Source organism: Patagioenas fasciata, chromosome 5 (genome assembly GCF_037038585.1).
Source record: "Patagioenas fasciata isolate bPatFas1 chromosome 5, bPatFas1.hap1, whole genome shotgun sequence".
NCBI classification, from domain to species: domain Eukaryota; kingdom Metazoa; phylum Chordata; class Aves; order Columbiformes; family Columbidae; genus Patagioenas; species Patagioenas fasciata.
The window spans coordinates 14,788,400-14,811,104 of NC_092524.1; the positions used below are offsets into that span (position 1 = coordinate 14,788,400).

General features: G+C 36.9%; 1 protein-coding gene across 1 annotated transcript in view; it reads left to right on the forward strand.

The window, feature by feature from the left end:
• Nucleotides 1-22,705, forward strand: part of OTOG (otogelin) — a 110,518-nt gene that overhangs the window by 82,600 nt on the left and 5,213 nt on the right. Inside the window, exons 37-54 of the mRNA XM_065839410.2 lie at nt 610-778; nt 1,755-1,891; nt 2,941-3,030; nt 3,398-3,581; nt 6,416-6,636; nt 7,547-7,685; nt 9,815-10,009; nt 10,868-11,080; nt 11,823-11,927; nt 12,296-12,406; nt 13,592-13,693; nt 14,141-14,239; nt 14,936-14,976; nt 16,107-16,182; nt 17,118-17,296; nt 18,519-18,623; nt 19,051-19,170; nt 20,395-20,440. Of these exons, the coding sequence (XP_065695482.1) occupies nt 610-778; nt 1,755-1,891; nt 2,941-3,030; nt 3,398-3,581; nt 6,416-6,636; nt 7,547-7,685; nt 9,815-10,009; nt 10,868-11,080; nt 11,823-11,927; nt 12,296-12,406; nt 13,592-13,693; nt 14,141-14,239; nt 14,936-14,976; nt 16,107-16,182; nt 17,118-17,296; nt 18,519-18,623; nt 19,051-19,170; nt 20,395-20,440 (2,332 nt within the window). The remainder of the gene's footprint in view (nt 1-609; nt 779-1,754; nt 1,892-2,940; nt 3,031-3,397; nt 3,582-6,415; nt 6,637-7,546; nt 7,686-9,814; nt 10,010-10,867; nt 11,081-11,822; nt 11,928-12,295; nt 12,407-13,591; nt 13,694-14,140; nt 14,240-14,935; nt 14,977-16,106; nt 16,183-17,117; nt 17,297-18,518; nt 18,624-19,050; nt 19,171-20,394; nt 20,441-22,705) is intronic.

Sequence of the window (22,705 nt, forward strand, 5' to 3'; positions counted from 1 at the left end):
TATTTGTCCATTTAGTTTTGAATATTTTTTGGTTACTTTTACACACTGATAAAAAAGTATGAGCCATACTTTGATCTCTAGGATTTAAAACATCTTTGCCAAACAGGGAACCCTATTATTTTCTCAATTATATCTGTAACTGTGGATTATTTCATTTGACATAATGATTTTCAGAAGTGCTGCAAAACACTGGTTTGGGCTTCAGTTTTTTAAGCATGACTGTTACAAGATTTTTTTCTTTTTTCTTTTTTTGCAAAATATGGTAGTTTTTTGTTACCTTGCCCCCTTAAAGTATGTTTTCCAAAAGTCCTTCTTATTATTCATACTTGTGCCTTTCCATACTTTTCCTTCTCAATTTCTTTTAATGTAAAGTTAAAAGTTCCATAATGCTGTTCTCCGGTTTAGAACAGGACAGCTGTTGTAAACTGTCCTCAGGATGGTCATGTTTTCAAAGTTGCTCTTCACTTGTAGCTTCCATCAGTTTCACAAGGATTCATAAGTATTTTGTACCTGAAGAGTGACAGCCCCTTTTTTGAGCAAATACTCTACAATATGTGATACTAACTTGGTAAGAATGGTAATTTATGTCTTTTATTAAATATGCGCTAGCCAATCACAGAGAATGAGTGCGTAAAACACATTTGCTTGAATGGACAACTGATCCAAGTTAATAAGTCGCAGAACTGCCCGTACAATGCAACTCAACACAGCTGTGGAGTTTTAGGATTTGCTGCTCAAGTGAATGGTGACAAATGTTGCCCCAAGTGGGAATGTGCATGTAAGTTTTAATTATGCAGTACTTTTGAAGTTAATTTAGGTAACAATTTAATGTGTATATAAGGCTAAGAACTGACACTTCTGTACCATGGCATAGAAATAGAAGATGCATATTATGTGAGTTACTCATTGTCCAATGCAATTTGTAATTCTACTTCTACATCCAGGGATAAGAAATCAAAATGCTTCTTTAGTGTAGGATATTCCTCTTACCCAGCTTTAGGTATCTGCAGTGGAGATGTCTGGGTCTTACTTACACCTGTCTTTTTTTCTGCCTCATCAGAGGACACCTGGTCAATATATTCAGTGGATTTTTTGGTTCATCTTATATCTGCTTCAGGATGAGAAGATTCCATAGACTCTGTCAACAGTCTGGGGACTCTGGAAGTACAGCTATAGTGTAGTCACTCCCATTGGTTACTTAGAATTGGGCTGGAAGAATCCAAACCTTAAAGAAAATTCAATTTAGTCCATAATAGCAAAGAAAGGATGTGGAGATAAGCAATGCAAATTTCTGCTTATGCTCTAGAGTCTGAGATAACTAAAAGTAGAACTCCAAGCCGTTTGAAACACAAAAGCTTTAGCAATAAAACTGGGAAGAAGGAAACTTTCCACATGAGCTCCTGACTTAGGAACAAGACTAGAGAGGATCTAAGGATCTGGCATGATCCACTGTCATTCATGTTTTTGCTAGTTTGGGGTTTGTAAAAATTACACACCTTTACTGGCAAGAAGTGTAAGAAAATGTCTGATTGCAGAGGCCTGCATGTTGTCCCACTGAAATATGCAGGATTTGACTCTGCTGTCCATTTACAGTGATACAACATTATCAAATACACCTGAAAATGTGTGCATATGTGAAACTCTAGTAACCTAGTTAATCTTAAAAAAATATTGGTTTATCTTCAGATTTTGTAATATTTACAGAGATTCTAAAAGAAGTTTAGAAAACCCACATATATTTTTATTTTTCTTAGGTCGTTGCACAATTTTCTCTGATCTGAGCATTGTAACCTATGATGGAAATCATTTGGCTTTATTCAAAGAAGCATCCTACATTGTTAGTCAAACTCGAGATGAAACTATAAGCATCCACGTCCTTGACTGTAAAATGGTAACATTTATCAGCTAACAGATGGTGTTCAGTACTGCTAATAAGATGTCTCTTGGAAGGAATGGCATAGTAATACTACATAGTTGTGGTTAATTATTCACTTCTGTGCAATATCTATGAATTGTACTTCTATTTGACAACAGTAATGAACTGTACAGCATTTTATCACCTGACTGTATGTGTATAGTTCCTTCCAATAAGTTTGCCCTGGAAACACCAGTCTTCAGAGCCATAAAAGACTGTAGGATGGTCAGACTAAATTAGACCATCCTCTGCTTTCCAGGTCTCTGACAGGGGCAAATACTTGTTGTTTCAGAGAGAGAAGAGAGAAACCCGAATCGGGATCCTGCCTAATGGGTAGTGTAGATTGGCTATATGTCCTGAAGAGTTAATTTCTTGTGTGCCTTTAGAAAATTCTTTAAACCTAGTCTCTTCTATGAAAGCAAGGTAATTTTGATGTCTGTATAAATGTCCATCACAAAGTTTGGTCCTAAGTAGTACCTTACGGAAGTTAATTCCAGAAGCTCACTATGATTGATATGAAAAAGGAAATCTGTTTATGACTTTCAGATTTGTTTTTCTGTTGTATTCAGTGCTTTCCGTTTGGTTCAGCACCTTGTAGCTCAGGAAGTATGGATGTATTTCTGATCCATTACTTCTGTATTGTTCGTATATTGTATAGATTCATCATTCCCAGTCTCACTCTTGCTCACCTTCAGATACGTATCTAATATTTTTGGTGTCCAAACAGCTAGTCTGCTATATTTTTTTTTTCCTGAAAACTTTGATTTCTATTGTAATTTTGGGTGATACAATACAGTTGCTGTACACAGTGGGATCATAGTATTTTGTTTGTTGATTTTGCAAGAATGCTACTTAGACGAACTTTGTAGTCCAGACTTGAAACTACAGTCAGCAGCAGTTTTCTCCTCTTAAAAATATAACCACCAAAATCCTTAATGTCTCAGTACCTAAAACCAATAAGCAGCTAATGTATAAAGATTTTGGATGTCATGACAATGGCTGATGTATTTTTGCTTTCTCCACAGAGTAATTCAAATTCAACTTCTTTGTGCCTGGCAATGTTGAATTTAACCTATGTATCAAACCAAATTATTATCAATCGTTTAAGTAGAAAAGTAAGTATTTTTAGGGTTAGTTTTTATTTGCCTTTTAGATAGCATCTTCTGTAATCAACTGCCACCTTGTGTGGATACTGAAGATTAGAGTACGACACAATAGATAATATAATTAATTGTTCCAACTTTGTAATTTAGGAAATGCTTTTAAGTTGAAAGAGCCAAACAGTTAATGAGGTTAATGAAGTTGCAGAGCAAGTCACATAAACTGTTAGTCTCTGTAGTACCTATATTTGTGCAGCTGAGCCTGACTTCTTCTGAAATTAGTTATGAGTTAGATGCCTAAGCTGTCAAGAATCTGGCCTTACTTCTTCTACCTACAGCACTTGGCACCTGACGTTTAACATCTTTTCTGTGTGTATTTCAGATAACAGTAAATTCAAGATTTGCTTGGCCTACTGTTAGAAAATATGGATTCAAAGTCGAGGATTCGGGCTTCAAGTATGCAGTTGAGACCCCAACAAAAATCAGAATTCAGTGGTTTCACAACACGGGTGTGATGATTATTGAGTTTAATAGTACCAGAGAACCAAGACCTTTGGGATTATGTGGTAAGTATGGAGTGGTGCAACAAATAAAGGCATTCAGATACTTTGCTAGGGAGCCACGTTTTCCTAACTATAAAAGTTATCCTTTACAGGATCTGGCCCAAAAGAGTTATTGCAAATCTTTGTGAAGTTTAAAGTAGTATTAAAATTAAGTTAATTTTGTAAATTGTTGAAATTATGTTTGATACATATCTGTGTAATCACATTTTACCTGTGGTGTTGCTCTTGACTGTAATGCCTTTGAATCACAGGCATGATTGCTGTAACCAAACCCAAGTAAGTCAGGCATAAATTCATAATGTCAAATAAGGTCATTTACATATTTAGTGTTTGATATCCATCTGATAGGAAGCAATATGTGCTATATTCAGTTTCTAAAGGTCAGAATTCATAGAAAATGTTAACTTGAGAGAACCAACCTTAATTTATCTGTTGAAGGAAAACAGTTCAGAGGGACTTTCTTAATAGTAATGGGTTAAGTATCAATAATGTTGCACTCTGTTAGATTTGCTCAATAGTTTCACATAGTTTCTTTCTAAAAGCATAACCTTGAATAAGCTGCTGATGCTGTAGCTTTTGCAAGCGTGTATTTGTTGATGTAAATCCCTACTGTGACACCTGAATCTGTAAGTTTATCTGCTGTGAACTGGAGCTGGAAAGCAGGGTTACAGAGTTCATGTGATTACAGTGGATATCTTTCCAGTTTCAGAAAGGGCAAATGCCTGTAGCTCAGTATCAAATACCAGTGAGAGCTCAGACCAGTTCCAAGTCCTGCAGAGAGTAATGTGCTTCTCGCAAAGGAAGACCGTTTGAATTTACTGCCATTTTGAAATTGGATTATTATCTGTAATTTACCCTAACTTTTGTTTTCAACAGTATTCTTGCTCTGGCTAATTGTTATTGTAATTAGATTGGACAGAAACAAGAAAGTAAAGGCTCTGTTTTTTAGTAACCCTGATTCAAGTTATCCTGGAAGTCTCTTTTGCCTTCACCCATTTGATTATTGCAACAGGGAGGACTGGGAACATTACATTCCTGGTTTACAACGTGCTTTAACTAGATGACAACACATTTCTGTGGATGGTGTTCCAAGTACAACTTCTTCAGAAAATGTGCTTTATTTTTCTGCTATTCATCTATGAGTGGGATTCTCTGTGTAAATCTGCCTGCACAGGGCAGTGTGGTGTGATTTACCAGAGCCCGCTTTAAATCAGCTGGTTGTACTTCATCTTACAGGGTAAACTGGTCTACCCTTATCTTCTGTCTGTACTGTGTTAGTCTGCTTCTTGTATTTGAGCTTTCTCAGGTGTCTTTTGGCTGAACTGCAGTATTGGTAGATCCTGATTTCTCACCTTCATGGAAATTATAAAACTGAAGGCACTAGCAGAATTCTGCAGCACAAGCATCCTTTTGGAAGGATCTGTGTCAGAGGCAGCGCTGTCTTTGACAGGGAACGGATGGGGCAAACATGGCAACTGTTGAAGAGCTGGTGTGGGAGATGAAGAATGTGGAAATGGAGCATGGACATCTCTGTAGCAAAACTGGTGAAAGAGAGTGCAAACATGTCAGTTTTAGCTACAACCAGATCCTGTGAAGCCTTAGTTTTGCTGTGTTATATCTCCTTGTCAGTGTGTAAGAAAAGTAGTGGAAAAAGATATCCCAGACGTGACAGCAATCCTTTGAAGTCTCTCACAACCATCAAATATTTCCTATTTGTTTTGTATAGAATCACAACCTCAAAAAGTTCTACTAGAAACATTTTTTGTCCGATAATGGTTACAGCTTCAAAAGCTGTTCTACTGTCTGTATGCCTGTTGCTGTATCACTGGGTGTCAATGGCTTGCTCTTGTTGCCAAGAATTGGTGAAGAATGGTAAAATAGACCAGGTCTCTAGAAAAGGTTTAAATCTACAAATAGTTTTTGGACAGATAACGATTTAGAATTGTCATGCAGAAGAAAACATTGTAGAAGTCTGATACAAAAGTCTTGGAAACTGTGATGAGGAAGAAAGAACGGGAGGCCGATCCATCATTCTGCTATTTTGTACCTGCTGGCTCTTAAAGGACCTCCCAGAGGAGACTACTACAATACTTGAATGTTCTGTGTCGGCCAAAGTTACTCTGTATGTGTGACATTGCTTCCTTTGCTCTGAAGCGTTTCAAAATTGCTAACTACACTGGTTTAAACAGAAACAAAATGTGATGCTGCCTTCTGAGAACTGAATGCAGAAAAGTTGGATTTTTTTTTTCCCTGTTGAGAGGTAATACAGAGGTAATACAGAGGTAATACAGAGGTAGAACTGCCAAAAGCTGCACTTTTCTGGTGCAGTTTAAGCCAATAGATACTTAAGATTTCTTAGAAGCATGAGTAGAATAGTACAGTATTTCTGAAGTGCAGTATCTGATAAGCATCTTTTATGGGAGTTCCTTTTTCTGATAACATTTTCAGTTTTCATTTGTTGCTATACATGGAGGTGCTTTGTAACCTTTTTAAAATACATTTTTGGTGCTTATGCAACTGAGTGATGAAGCCTATGTGCCATAGCTGGGATCTCTGAACAGATCTTTGATATCCAATAGATTTCCTTTCACCCATCTTAATTCATGGATATATCTTTCGCTTTGCTTAATTTGTCTGTGTATTTTTATCTATTAGAGAATTTCCATATCTGTTGTGAGTTGTGATACTGTCATGTCGTATAAGATTTTTTGAAAGCTATTTACTTACTTGAATATGCCACTTCAAACTTACTTCAGGATAAACCATGTGGTGTTAAACTGCTTTGGTTTTGTTTTTGTTTTGTTTTTGTTTTTTTTTTTTGTTATGGTACTACACAGGTTTTTGTGATAGAAGCTTGGAAAATGACCTGATGCTACCCAACGGTACAGTTTTAAGCAAAAGTGATCCTCCGTTGACTTTTATAGACAGCTGGCAAGTGCCAGGCACATTGAAGTATGTTGGAAGAGACAGGCATCAGGAAACTAATTGCTCAATCATGGACTGCTCAGAGTGCTTAAGACTGGTGTTGAACCAGACCTTCAGCAGCTGTCATCCTTATGTACGTTAACTATTTTGGAAACTTACATTTTGAGAGAGATGCAGTTCTGATATAGTTTTGTGTAACTGATAATTTGATTAATGTGAAACTAAATGTAACCCCATCTGTGGAAGGTGATATATACTTTTTGTATCTGAGTTGCAAGGTGAAAACAATTGAAGAGTCTGGCAGCTTGATAGGGGAGTTGCAATAAGTAACTCTTTCAGAATTCATAATGTATCTCTGTTAGTTTTGAAAATGTCATCTAATTTATAAATTAATCCCAGCTAATTCAACTGTATCAACATGACGTAGAGCAAATAAAAATAAAATAGTTTTAGGATTTAATTAATCCTTAAGAGTTCAGTAATTTAATAAATTCCAAATGCAATAGGTAACCTGAGAGCCTGCATTCTCAAAGGCTCTAGAGACAGGAATTCCAGCTTAGAGAGATGAGAGGGTAGAACAGACCATTTAATGCAAACCTGAAGCAAGTAACAAACTCAGTGTGCAAATAAAGTATGTATTTGTGTTCATATAAGTACATTTGGCATTTCACCTTTTGTATGTAGTTGCATTCAATGAAGAAGGGGCCAAATATGGACAAAAACATAGAGGTGAGGAAGAACAAAGAATAATGAGTAATTGTGGCTTCTGTTGGAAAAACTAGTAGCTCTTGCCTTGGCACTTAAAAGAGATGAAACTGAGGAATATAAGGATGTCTTATATTTTTTTCAACATTCAGGAAGCCTTACTTTTGAACACTAGTAGAGTGTCTTCGTACACCAGTGAAAGCTGGTGACCTCTTGCTTACTATGAATCAAGAAATTTTGGCTTCATTGTTTGTAGCTGATGTTTTAAAAGGTCAATCTTTTTCCTACCTAGCAGTCTCTCTAAGAAGTTGCAATATTTTTTATTCTTTCTTTAATAGGTTCCGCCTGAGCTATTCTGCAATATGTGGGCTCAAGACACTGAGTACATTCAAAATCCGTGCATTTCGCTAGCTGCCTATGTGGCAATGTGCAACAAATTTAATATTTGTATAGAATGGAGGAGCTCTGATTACTGTCGTAAGTATTCTACATATATATCTGTACCTCTGATATTCTCACAGAGGCAAAATTTGCCTAAAAATAAGTGTTACTCTAAGTTGAAAATACCAGTGCTCCTTGAGTCCTCACATACTTCGGAGGTCATTAGTGAGATAATAAATTAAGCATTTGTTACAATACAATTCAAAGCAGTGTACAAAAGGAATCAGGATCACTGTAGCTATTTCACAGATGGAAAAATTAACCTTGCTCAGAAATCTGTCTCTGGCTTATAATGTACTTAACTGTAGAAGTAAAATCTTCTCACTTTCAACGTAGTGTTTGTTTCTCTTAGCCACTTTATACTGATAAAACCCAACAGAATAGGTTATAGAAAGGAGGAAGCCACAGAAGCTTCTGTGGTACTTTGAACTGGCGATGCCTGCTTGATGTTGCTCCAGAAAGCTGTGTCTCTGGAGAAAGAATTAGAAAGAGGAAACATCTTTGAGATTAGATGGGAAGTGAGGAGTAAAAACTGAGAGCTAGAGTATCCTGGCTGAAGGCATCTCCCATAGCAACATACTACAATGTAAGGCCAAATGGGATCTGTGGTTGTCAGTAAATAGAAAATTTGGATTGCAGCATCTCTTTATGCTGTCAGTGATCACCTAGGAAAACTCCTAAGCAGTGATAACATAGGGAAGTCTGTGGTTTCGGTGCTTGAAAAAAGGAAAGACTTATTGATGAAGAATGATCCTCAAAAATAAGAGAAGTCACTGTGCATAGAAATCATAAATGATGTCTTTTTTGAAGTGATTTAAGGTGTGTTCATGTGTACAGGCTTCATGCAGGTACATTGTAATGCCCTGCAAATAAGAGTGTTAGAGTCTAAAGCTTAAAACCAGATGATTTTGTTTTTCTAAAAAAACCCGTCAGTTTGTATGGATTTTACCAGCAAATCACTGTTTAAAAAGAAATTTTACAGAATATATATGTAAATATACATATGTATTCCATCCATGGTGAAAGGACACATCGCTTTCTTATTTTTATACCACAGTGGCCTCTGGTGGCGCATGTCTAGCAAGGAAGAACCATAAAGTCTCATCTGGATTTTGTAGTCACTAAGTGTTGATGTGCTGTGGGTGATTATGAAAAGCCTGAGTTCCTCTGTTTACAGGGCTCTAACAGAACTTTCCTGTGGGGCACTGTGGCTATTTTCAGTAGTTAGGAGCCAAATAAAATCAACCTCCTTTCCCAGTTCATCTTTCAAGTCTAACCTGGAACGTTCTTCATTTTTGAGCAGCCCCTTTGTGAACTGGACTTTGTTTCATTACCATGATTCCAGGTGGTGCTGCTGTATGATTTAGATATCATTACATGATGAGGATCATATATTTTGGTAGTTCACAGAACCACACTGTTGGCATTTTTAGTCATTTTCTGTTTGCCATATTTATGCAGCTTTAATCACTGTTTTGAAAAAATGAAAGATCATGTTAATTTTTCAACATGAAAAGTTAAATCAAAATTATATGCTTTTTTTTTTGTCTATTCTTGCATGCGCCTGTAACATGCCAATGAATTTATATTAGTAGTGTAAAGAATGTTAAGTTTGACTGTGTTCATTGACTTAAAAATAAGACACACATAAAAGAGAGCAATTAATGTGGATATCTGTTAAATATAGTAATGAGTTTATCCCGTTCTTTATTATTCCATGTAAAACAACACTGAATTTACCTTCACATATATATTTTTGTAATTGACAAAAGCTTTAGTGATCACTGCATTTTTTTTAACCTCTGCAAAGTATTCAGAATGATCCATAACACTGTATTATTAATCTGTGTAGTGTTTGCAATGTTTTTAAGTTTAAATTCCTTTGTGTCAGCACTGATGTGTGGTCTGGTATCTCTACTGCCAAAATGCAAACCGAAACCTGATGAAAATGTTAGTACAAGAAGACAGGTAAAAGTACTTGCAACTTCCTTCAGTTTGAATTTGTCCTGTAGAAGGTAACTGGTCCATATTGGTGGTTTTGCTTGGTAGATCCTACTGAATTGACAGGTACAGGAAGTTAACAAGAAGACCATAATGTCTTCTCTTGGGTGTTGCCTCATGTGATTACAGCTGCAGTATGAGTGATTTGGTTTTTTCCATCCTAGCCTTCCACTGCTCTGAAAACTTCTCCTATCAGGCTTGTATAGCTGCATGTGAGGTTGCAGACAGTTGTCACAATAACGAGGTTGCTTCTCTGGACTCGGACTCCTGCTCACTGTTGACAGAAGGCTGCGTCTGTGCTGCAGGGACCATCCTTCACCGAGCTCACACTGCTGTCTGTATTCCTGAAGAAAAATGTGGTATGTTGGATGTTGATTTTCTTCTTTATTGTCTGCAAGCTGGTGGTCAGATGTATTATTAGTAGGAATGTCATTCAGTCACATGTCATTCAGTTGAGGACTCTAGGTGTTCAGTAAACATGAACTGTACAGGTGAGCTAGCAAGGAATGTCCTTGTGACACCTGCTCTCAGCTGGAGGATGCTCCTCAAAATGGCAGGTTTTGCTTATGTTTATGCGTTCTAGTATTCAAAGTACGCTAATCTTGGCCTTCTTTTCACCTAGCCCTTTGCCAAAGGGTCCAAACCTGTTGATACTAAATAGGATTCAAAAGACATGCAACAACAGTTAATTACACATTTTGAATAATGTATGTATATGTCTTATGTTCTTTTTGACAGCATTGATATTTATTTTCATTATAATTCTGCCTGAGCACATAATATTCTGGACCAATACTTAACACTAACAACACTAACTTGAAGGATGCAGTTTATTAGAAATCAGATTACCTAAAGCACTGTAAATTTATTAATTAATAGTTTTGCTCTGTGTGGAATACAAAAGTAACTTCTTTTTAGATCATTGCTTTGAAAACAAAGGACTGGATTAGGATTTTAAGTGACTAGCCTTTCAGTGGAGGCACAAAACAAAGTGGAGGCCCTGACCCTCTGGAGTGTATTGAGTGTCTTGCTTTTCCATGCAAACTCAGTCTCAGACTGTCTCCTCTTTCACTTTTTTGTGGGGTGATGGGAATAGGTGATACCTTTAAAACTTGGGAGTCTTTAAACTTCATAGTTCCACACACCCTGTGGAAGAAAGTGGAGGCTAAATTTTAAGGTAAAAAGGAATTGCTTCTGTTCTCTGTTGTCTGATCTAGCTTGTACAGACAGCTCGGGAGCACCTCATGCAGTAGGTGAAATCTGGAAAACTTCCTTGAGTGGATGCTGTATGCAAAAATGTGTTGACAGTGAGACCATTGTTCCAGTGGAGCACAACTGTTCAGATATCCATAATTTAGACTGTCAGCGATTTGCAGAAGTGGCCTTGCTTGTTCCTGATGATCACACATGTTGTCCTCAGAAGATCTGTAGTGAGTATTCCTTAATGATTGTGAATACTGCCCACTGGAAAATGCAGATAACCTTTCTCTGTGGTTTGTTTTCCTGTTACGTATCCTACTTTTGAAAGGAATGGAATTTACAGATTAAGTAGAAAACTGTATGAACTTTGTACTTTTTGGCTCAATATCCAGTAGGTTTTGGGGGAGAGGCAGAAGGAGGGGACAAGGGTTATAAGGACTGAAATAGCTCTGTGTTTGTTGGGATAGGAATTGTGTTTATCTCAGTTGTACAGGCCACTGATTGATTTTTAATATCCAAATAAAAATAAATGATGTAACTAATTACTAGGGAAAAAAAAGATGAGATGATTGTTTATCGAATTTACAACATGAACAGCAAAAAAGCATATAAAAACTTTATTGAATCCTTATTTAGCATAGAAAGTCCATCTTCAAAAAGAAATTGCAAGCAGTTTTCATATTTTGACCACCTGGGATCATGTTGCAGTGAGTTTTCCATGGGAATTTTTATTTTTAATTCTCACTGGGATGCAGCTGTAGTTTAACTTTGCCTCCATGGAGGGTGTTGCAAATGCCAAGCACTTGTGAATATTGCTTTTTTTTTGCTAGTTTGTTGCGGTTTTCATATGCATGTTGTCATTTGGAGATCTGGGGTATTGAACTGCAAATACTGCTTACCACTGCTCTACTCAATTTATAAATGCATAAGATAGTTTAGAAGTTGTTTTTTTTCTTTCCCTTTATGTAACAGTTTGTAATCAGAGCCTCTGTGAACCCCTGATTCCTGAGTGTAATGACTTGGAAAAGCTGGTCACTTACTACAATGAAGAATCCTGTTGTCCCAACTACGTTTGTGGTACGTTTATTTTGAAAAGGTAAAAAAGTTCACCCTGTAAAAGACTTTCAGTAAACTAAATAGAACAACTTAGAAGCAAAAAGGTAGTTCGTGTAGGCATCATTGATAGTATGGCCATTTACAAAATTCCCTTTCATCTAAAAGCTCAGGGTTGGTCTATGCCTCAATTTGAACAGGTATAATGATGGTGTCTTGTGTTAACAATCAGACAAGAATGTCTTTACTTTTTTGAGACACAAGGAAGAAGTTTTTCTAAAGTGTCTTACAGTATTTCTGTGCTCTGCACGGCCATTTCTTAGGGTTATAGCATAACCAAGGGGGAATGCCATACTTTGAATAAAGAGATACATATGTTGTTCTTCTTTCAGAATGTGATCCAGCAAAATGTGAACCAGTGGAGCAGATGCCAAGCTGTCAAGATGATCAAACACTAGTTGCTTCTCGGGTGGAGAGCACCTGCTGCATTTCCTATATATGTGGTACAGTATCCTGGCTCATTGAGACTAAATGTGCTTCTGCATATGCAATGATGTCTACAATTATCTTGCCAATTAAGGCTCCCTGTACTTCCTTTAGCTCTCCCAACATAGTCAAATTTTTGAAAGTGGTTTAAAAAAATGGGTATTAATTTTACAAAACTTAAGAAATGGCAAAAACCATCAAGGGTCACAAAACAGCTTTGTGTGCAAATAAGTAGTATTCTGGGTCATGCAGAGGAGTGGTGGTAGAGTCCATGGATGAGGGATTTGAGGGCTTTTGAGGGACCGTCCATATGCAGTGTGTGGCCTGGCTGCATGAATATTTTTATCTGAAAGAAGACTCAAGTTATATATGCTCTTGTTCCCTATATCCTGTTGTATCATCTATTGTCCATCTTATTGAATGGTAAATAACCCATATGAGAGTATTATGCAAATTTCTTCAGTTATTTTGGGGTTTGGCCTTTAATGACTTTATTCAATAATAAAATTGCACTTTTGGCATCAGTATAGGAGTTCCAATGTTACCATACAGTTGTTTTCTGTGTGATAATAATGTGCTAAAAAGGTCCTATTGAATTTATTTTTATTTTTGCACATAGATATCTATGAATCAAAGGCCAAGTCATCTTGATTAGCTCTTCCACGTGCATAAATTTGAACGTTAATAGAAAGCTTGAATTACACTTCTGTTATTTACAGTAATCTTGCTGTCTGCACAGCATCCTTCTGTCTCTTTTTTGTTATAATGAATCTTTTCACTGTATGTATCCAAGAGTACCTGTTGTGGTTTTCATGTATGTTCAAGTGGGAGGATAACACTGGGATCACAAGAGATGCCCTTCATTGAGGATCAGAGGTCCTATAATTGGGGCAGAAGAGCATTCCAGAAAACGACAGGCTAACTTGTTAGGAAAGAAAATCTAGCAACAAAAATTCATAACAGCAAGGGAGAGAAAATCCTGTTGTTTGTTATCTGACTCACAAAGTATTCATTCTTTATAGCAGGGGACATAGAAAAGGCAAGATGCACTGAAAATGAGCCTCTTGAATAGGGACTATAAAGAATGAATGCAGAGTGTCTCTGTTCTCCATGTGTGTCTGAGACAGTCCTTATGAGCATGTTTCCTAGGCAGTAGTAAAATTTCTTCCTATATTTTAGATTTAAATAATTGTTTTCTCCAGCATGCGGGGCTTGCTCAGATCGAATACCCAAATGTCAAGAAGGAGAAGTTCTAATTGTGGATGGGAATACGACAGAGAGGTGTTGCCCTACATACCAGTGTAGTAAGTTTGACTTGATTTTGGTATTTTAAGTAATAGAGAACATACCAAATTTTGTAGTGTGGATGTTCAGTGCCAAAAATGGTATATTAGAGTTACAACTCCACTTGTGCATATAAACAAGCTATCATCTGTAGTCCTGAACAAGTAATCTTTACTTTTAAAACTTGATGTGCCTAAACCATTATCTGAATATCTGTATCGTGGAGACAAAACAGTAATTTTGGCCTCAAATTCTAGAGATTTAAAACTGTTTGAAATATTTGCTCAGAGTAGTTGTACTCTATGCTACTGTTACCTGATGGCTAATAATTAAATTTTGACTATTAGTCTTTTCAAGTAAGATGTTTTCTATAGGTATTTATTGTGAATAAGTAATTTACTGTGTCTTGATTTGTATTTCTGTTCATCAACCTTGTGTTTATTGGACTTTCTGTTCCTTAATTTTAGTTTGCGAAATACATCGTTGTCCTGAATTCAAATGTATGCTAGGCATGTCTTTGGTGGAGGTATGGAGTCCAGAGAACTGCTGCCCCTTTCGGACCTGTGGTAAAATGACTGATTTTCATTTTAGTTGCCTTAGACAATAAGACATTGACAAGAGCTTTGGCCTCTTGGGTTTAAGTCTGCTTTAAGTCAGCTGTACCATTGTGATCTGCCTATGGACAAATTATACAGAAACATCATGTAACAGTACAAGATCTCTTAAACTGCCCGTTTTGGTTTTTCTGCTTCACAAGGGTGATAGCATACTGTAGAATTTGGCTGTTCAAACAGGTGACTTATCATCTTGAAAATTTCGTAAGACTTAGTATATTATTTATGGCTTTAAAAAAAAAAAAAAGTTTAGGTTCACAGATGAGGAATTTGCCAGTTTACAAAGATGGTACGATATCATACATCTTCAACACAATTCCCCATTGCTTTATATTGATTATAATGATAGTTGTCACTGCTGGGAGGCTAGCGGCTAGAATGATCACCATCTTTTTAAGGTGTTCAGGGGTTCTGCAGTTGATACAGTGTTGTAAATTGTTGTAATAAGTAAAAGTGGTCATAGACGCTAGTATGAGTTTTCAGGATGGAATAGAAATCTAGACTCCCCAGACAACTATATTTAAAAAAACCAGCAGAACTTCTTCAGTGATAACTTGTAAATCTGGAATTTCTGTTTTCTCTGATGCTCTGTTTTAAGCAAATGGCAAATGGTTTCTAAATTATTGTTTCTGTTGTATTTTGTTTTAGAATGTGCATGCGAAACAATCCCCAAACCTCAGTGCAAACTGGTATGAAATTCATCTTCTTTGGCAGTATGATTTTATTAATTTCTTAATAAATGCATTTATCAGTATCTTACTAGTAGGTTTATCCGAGAAATATGAAAAGACCTCATTTTAAAAATTGCTTTACAAAAACATATAATTTTTTAAGAAGCCAGTTAAATGTAAATATCATGCAGAATAAAATGGCTGTATAACATTGATACTTCTGGAGTTTTTACAACTGTATCCTGCCCTGAAGTACTTGTAGAGTGGAGCTGCACCCAACAGTAAAATATAATAGTTAAATTGTCAGAATTAAATGCTTTAGAGCATCAGTGTTTTGTTAATGTTATTTGTTATAGTGAATGTGTCAACATGTCATGCACTCAGACCACTGACTAAGCAGAACTTTTAAACTGTATTTCATTGTGACTTGTTCTGCATTACAAACATGTTCATTAGCATTGCTGAGTTAGATTCTCAGTACTGGGTATACTTTGGTTTTGCTTGTCATTATTTTGTCCAGAAAATAATATTGCAATGGGAATAATTTATAATGATTATAATTTGGAGTCTTAGGAAGGAATTGGAAATAGTACTCACTTTTTAGAGAAGCTCAAAATGCTTTGTAAGTGTGGTTGTTGTTAGTACTTTCATTTTGTAGATGAAGAAACTTGGGCATAAGTAATAAGGACTTGCAGAAAATTGGGAGAAAAATATTAATATGCATACATACAAACAACAAAAGGAAAAATTAAAAAGTACATCTGTGCTATGGTGGTACTATTGATAGCCATTAAGTTATTCCAGGAAAGATTACATTCTGCCCTACATGGAGATTTCTGTACAAAGGCAAGCCATTGCATTTTATTGTTGGCCTCCCTTAGTCTTTTCTGTCCTAAATGTCTGCTATACTGACACCAACAACCATTCCTAGTTTTCAGGTGTAATAAAAATTCCTGTTTTGTTATCTTTACTAAATCAAATTCCTCTGTGGGTGACGAAAGTGGATTCAAAACAGGTTTCTAGAGGCAAGAGATACTGCTTCTCAAAAACTGAAGGAAAGGTGTTTAAAAGTCAAGTGTAAGAAAACACTGTTGTTTCACTTTCTTTTGTTGTTTCACTTTTTTTTTTTTCTGCTTTTGTACACATAGGGGCAGAAACTTCAGATAGATGAACAGTTTCAGAACAGCACAGAAAATACCTGTAACTGTGTTAAGTACATCTGTGGTAAGTCAGAAAATAATTTAATTTTAAAAAATAATCTTTCAAGTGCTAATGTTAATTAGGAATTATAAATCAGCTGTTCACTTTGAACATGGTCCTGAGGAGGAAAGAATTGACTGACATAATTCACAAATGGTGTAAGAAAAAGCAAGAAAACAGGACCCATCACTAAATATTTGGTTGATTATGGCCTGTCCTTGTATTTTGTTGGTTCCTGCAGCAGGAGATCTGTGCAGGGAAATAGCAGACAGAGTTTTGGGAGAGTTGGGTGGTGTTGACTAAGCGGCCTGCACCTCGCTGAGCTGGAGTAGGGACCCCAGCAAGAAATGAAACCACTCGATGTACACATGAAGAGAAGTGCCACTAACCCATTATGGGACTACTCAGAAGCTGGTAGACGTGCTTATGTGCTCTACAAGATCAAGGATAGCATTCAGCACCATGCAAATTCATCTTAGAGCATGCCCAGTAGCATCTGGGAAGACTCAGGGAAAAGTAATTCCTATGGGGCACCCAGTTGGCCGACAGAGTTGGGATTGCCCTTGCCTAGATTTCTACAACAAAGATGTATACTTCCGAGCCCCCTGCGCCCCTGGTAATCAGTGAGCAGAAATAGACATTTCTTGGGAACATTTCCTATCCTGAAGTAGACTTATAAAACAAATTTGCTGAAAAAGCCTGCGCTGTCATTTTGTTGGTGCAGCTAGTAGAATATTATAGATTTATTTAAATTTCCTTCATGTTATATTTGAAATAATTTGGCAATTGTATTGAAGCATTAGACTACTATTAACTGTTTAAAATCTGACCCATAATTCTTAAAGAGGTAGAGTAGCTTTTTTCATTCCTGTTTTAGTCTTTGAAACATTTTTTAACAGAGACTTGATACCAAGCTGACTATCGTGACCATGCTTTTTATTTTTTGTGTTTTCTTGTAGTGAGAGACAAAGTTTGCCTGAGTAATGAGAGAGGTGTGCTGCGTCCTGGACAGACAATCGTGGAACACAGTGCAGATGGCATTTGCCATGTTTCTTACTGTACAAATGTGATTGATCCCTCCACTAAATATTACCGAATAAACAGGTCTTCAATAGACTGTGCTGTCAAGTGCAAAGCTGTAAGAAATTCACTATTTTAGACGTGTACATTGTGACTGGTGGTCTTAACTGCGTTTTGTTGGGTTTTGTTGAGTAGATCACAGTCATATAAACAAGACAGAAAGAGTAACACTGACATCTCCCTCTAATGATGTGCTACCGCACTTCTGATACAAGTTTTCGGAAGTCTCACTCCCTTCACTGTTTTCTCCTCCATGTAAACCTTCTTCGAACTAATGTATATTGCATAATGCCACCTTGCATCCCTGTGTGACTTTAACTGCGTTATGCGCAAACTGGTACAAATTCCTGGCAGACATTAGTACAAAAATAATTGGAAAGATAATAACTATAAATAGAACAATAATTCTAGCTGTGGTGAAAACAGCTTTATAAAATAAGCAAATGATACCTTGTATTTTTACAAAGTATGGTACCTTACCATGGGAATATTATATAGATCAATTATTATAATTATGTACTTACTTGATGTCTAATGTGTAAAAAGTCAAAATCAAAATTTCAGTGGTTCCTGAAGATCATAGAGTCATTTTGGTTGGAAGAGACCCTCAGGATCATCAAATCCAACCACAACCTAACTCTGGCACTAAACCATGTCCCTAAGAACCTTGTCTAAATGCCTTGTAAACACCTCCAGGGATGGTGACTCCACCACTTCCCTGGGCAGCCTGTTCCACTGCCTGACAACCCTTTCTGGGAAGAATTTTTTCCTAATATCCAATCTCAACCTCCCCTGGCGCAACTTGAGGCCATTTCCTCTTGTCCTATCACTTGTTAACTGGGAGAAGAGACCAACACCCTCCATGCTGCAACCTCCTTTCAGGTAGTTGCAGACAGCGATAAGGTCTCCCCTCAGCCTCCTTTTCTCCAGGTTGAACAGCCCCAGTTTCCTCAGCTGCTCCTCATCAGACGTGTGCTCCAGGCCCCTCACCAGCTTCACTGCCCTCTTCTGAACTCTCTGTCACATTTGAAAATGGTAGAAAGACCAGTTCATTCTGTCAGAGTTGGAACTTCTCCCCACTTCCTTCAATGAAGAACAAAAGTATTCTATAAAAGTTTAATGAATGTACAGTGTGTACAAATGTAAGCTGTGTGGCTTTGAAAGTTATTTAAAAGATGTACCTAAAATCAGATACCTGAAAAAAATCTGCTCATCATAGTAGTAAAATGTCAAGCTGCAAAATGGTCTCATACAAGGAATATTCTATTTGGTTTTGGCAGAACCAAGTCTATCAGCCTCCAAAAGATTTAACAACTTGCTGTGGTAGCTGCAAGAACTTGTCTTGTCTCCACACTTTCAGCAATGGCACAGTTTCCAATTTTAAGGTAAGTTTTTACATCTAATTCCCTCAAAATGTCTAGAAGTAAACAAAAAGATTGAGATACTGTACACACTTGGCCATATAAAATGTGCAAAGAGCAGCTTTATTTGGCCGATTACTAGGAAAAGTTTTGCATGTACACAAAATCAGTTTATTGTAGAGTAAATCATATAGCTGTCTACAAAGATTAAGGCATTTTGATGTATCAGAGAATTATTCTCAACTTGACTGTTTTAGAACCTGCTTAACATTCTATATTTAGTGAACTTTTAAGTTCTGCAGTTAAACAGAACTTTAACATGCATCTAAATTATATTTTGCTGTAAGTATTACTTTTGATTCAGATAAAATCACTTTCAATGGAATTCCATCATAAATACTTCTAGTACTGTTTTTGCTAAGTAAAGGTTCTGGTTTACAATTTTAAACAGCCCGGTACTGTTTGGATTTCGAACTGCATCAGATACGAATGCACTAACACAGCAATAGGACCAGTTCTGGTTTCCTCTTCAGTTGGCTGCCCACCCTTTAATGAAACTGAATGTGTGAAGGTCAGTGTTTAATACATTTTTTTCCTTTCAGCTGTGATAAATGTTTGCATGAAAAGACTAACACTTACAAAAGATGATTTTACCTCAAGAAGGGAAAAATGCTTGCATTTTGCCCAGACATTTGAAGGTGCAAAGCTCTAACTATACACATATAGTGTGCCACCACACTCCTGGAGAAACCTCTTAGTCTCAGAATTTGTTTATTTTTAATAGAGGCTTGTACTGTTGAACGAGTCTTCATACAGCTGTCTGAACTTGGATGCTTTTCTGGGCTGGACTTCTTTCTAGCTGATTTTCTGCATATAGCAATTTGATTCATCACAGTGGTCAAAAACACTGAAGAAAATGAAAGATTGTCTGAATATCAGTAAAACATTTCTACACTGACACAGAAGGTTTTGTGGACTAATTTTCCAGGAGAAGCAAAAGATCTATTTGAATTTGCAAAATGAGATTAGGGATACTCTCCTTAATTAATGATGGTACACAAGCAAGGAACAGCCCTAAAGGAGCTGGGTGGCTGTAGTTCCTCCTCGCAGATAAGAATGTATTCATTCTTCAGAGAGAGTTTCAGTTTCACGACTGGTGAAAGGCCTTTTGCTGTTCCAGGGAAACTAAAAAAGTTAAGGCAGAAAGCTAGATTATCATGGCTTGAGATACCGATGTGGACATCAAAAATTGAACTCTCCTTCAAGGTAATCCTGAGAGAGCTTTTCAACAAGCTGCAGCTCTTCTTTCCACTGTGCTCTGGGGAGTGCTTCATTTAATGCTACAGCACTGCAAACAGCCATGGTCTCCACTACAGGGACCAGGCAGCTTCTCATTTAGACGAGACTTCTTCCTGCTTTGATTTCAGAATCAGGTTTTTTGTGACTGTTGGTATGGCTTCTACAAGAAGTCAGGGATTTACTCTTAAGTAACACATAATGGAGTCAGTCTAAACACAGCCGTTCCCTCTCCAAACCTGGCTTTTTGATAGCAGGTGATGTATAGTGGCATTCAGTGACAACTGCTTAGTACTCACTTGTGTTAGAACAGTCAAGTTAGATCATTTACATCCAAACCTTTATCCATTCGCCAGAGTGCTGCATTTGCCTGAATAACACTGCAGAGCTTTATCTGGAAGATATTTCTAGTAGTGCAGATATATGGGTATAGTGCAGATATGTGAGAATGAATGATTGAAAAAAATCAATATTTTTCCTCTGTTTCTCTCTTGGCCAGGTTGGAGGCTATGTTGTACCATTTTTGGAAGGATGCTGCAAAACCTGTAAGTGATTAATGACACTTGCTGCCTCACAAGTCTATCTGATTTGTTCTTACCTTAGCAATAAGGTTGATTCTTTCCTGTGTGAAAGCTTGCTGCACTGATCTCGAAAGGCTGTGCTATTCCCAGTTTCACATGCTTAAATCAGAATGAAGTAGTTTAACACTGAAGTGGTTGCTCCACTGATAGTGACTGGCTGGCCAAGTCAATAAAATTACTACCTTGAGTATTTTGTAGTTCTCATGTAAAACTCATCAAAATATTAGTTACTTCATTTAGTATAATAAATGGTACTGTGTTTCGAAAGGCACCTTAAAACATGCTTTGTCTACATTCATACCTTCATATTTGGTAAACCTGAAGACTGATCTATGCAGTTTTTAAGTTAATGAAGTAAATATTTAACTGATTTTAATATAGTATTGGATTCAATTAATAGACATAGTTCAGAAGCATTCAGGCAATATCTTTTAAAAGAAATTAAAATTTAAAAATTTCCCCTTACTTGATTACCAAGATATGTTTTGACATCTAAGAGAGCTAATAAAGTTTCTCTGGAAAAAAAACATTATCTACAGAATATGTTCCAAATATGTTAATTCTTAATATAAATCAGTGGCCGAGTACAGTTTTTATTAACACAATGGTACATAGCTGAAACATTTTGGCTGATTTTGTGAAGAATTTAGCTGGAATCAGACACCTAAGATGAAGACTCTAAGCTCAAATACTTGGAGTTGACAATGTTATATGCAATTGAAAAGGAGATTTTATAATGGGCAATATCAGATTATCTTCAAAAAGGTGAAAAAATCTCACTTCATTTGCATAAGTGGCTGGAATAGTGATCTAAAAGCTGAAGATGGCAGCAGATACAGTGTGGGAGAGAGCTGGAGAAAAATGCATGTATTTCCTGCTGGGTGGCATGGGACTTGAACAATCATGATGACCAGGACATGGTACCACATGCACAGTTACTGCACTGAGACATATATGGCCAACTGGGAGGTGCCTTTCGGTGTTATTCATTATGCATTGCGTTTTGTAGCACATAAGTTATTGAAATGGGAAGATTTACCTGCTTTTTTCCAGTGCCTGATCACTGTAAGGGAATGGTAACATCTTTTCACATTTTTTCGTTCTGATGGACCTGTTTCTTGTAGTTCTGAAGCCAGTTCTCCACAGTTTGGATTAGTTTTTGATTATCTGATATTACCCTTCGGTGCTTTAGCAGCCATCTAAGACAGCTTCTGAACAAACAATTTATTAGGACCGTTGAAAATCCATTAAGCTTAAAAATCCATTAAGCTACTTTTCAGCAAGGCAGAAGATCATAACCACACTCCTAAATAATTAAGACGAAAGTGTAAGTTGTTCATCTGGAGCATGCATTACAATGCAAAACTAAACCTTTGAAAAATCCAGTGATTTCAGAGTTGTATTTACCAAGTAGATTCATACAGTTTTGATTTTGCGCCTGTTTATAGACAACATAGTACCTCTATGAATGAACCTCTAGTACCTCTAGTTCATTCTGACTCCAAACAAATGTGGCATGAGAGCTGTTAGTCAATTGTAATCATGTGAGAAGTTTTCTGAGAAGGGTTTTCAGGTTGTTTTCTTTTGAAGTCTTTTACCATTAGAAACCATTGTGATTTTTCCTTTCAGTTTTAAGTGGTATTTGAAAATTTAGTCCCATGAGTTCCAGCAAAACCTAGAGAGTTTTTACAAATGTGGCTCAGAGGAAATCAGACTATTTCTTTCTTGTAGCCCTAAAGGACGACTTAAATTTAGGGTACCAGATTGTCTTAGTTATACTAGTGCAGATCAGATTCTTCCTAGTTTTGATATTAGGCTTAGCAATGCAAGTAATACCTGGACAGGGTCCTAAGCTGCTGGCTGCTTGAGCAAAGAGGTGGGACCAGATGACCTCCAGAGGTCCCTTCCAACCTCAGCCATTCTGATCCTGTTATATAAAGACATGTAAAAGTTGAATTCTTTTCTTGAATATGCCAAAATCTAATGACTCCAGAATGTAACATAATCTGATCAATATATAATATTCTTACCAGGTTCTACAGTGTCAGTGTTCCTCCCATTCCCTGTTAGCCCAGTCACTCCTACAGCCTATGCTAGCTGTTACCCAGGTACATTTTCCTTAGAAAGTAGGAACAACCCAAACAGCATCATTGTTGATTTCCAACAATGTACTCCCTGATAGGAGCATCAGGCCTCACGCTCCCCAATTATGCCAAAAGCTGCAGTGTA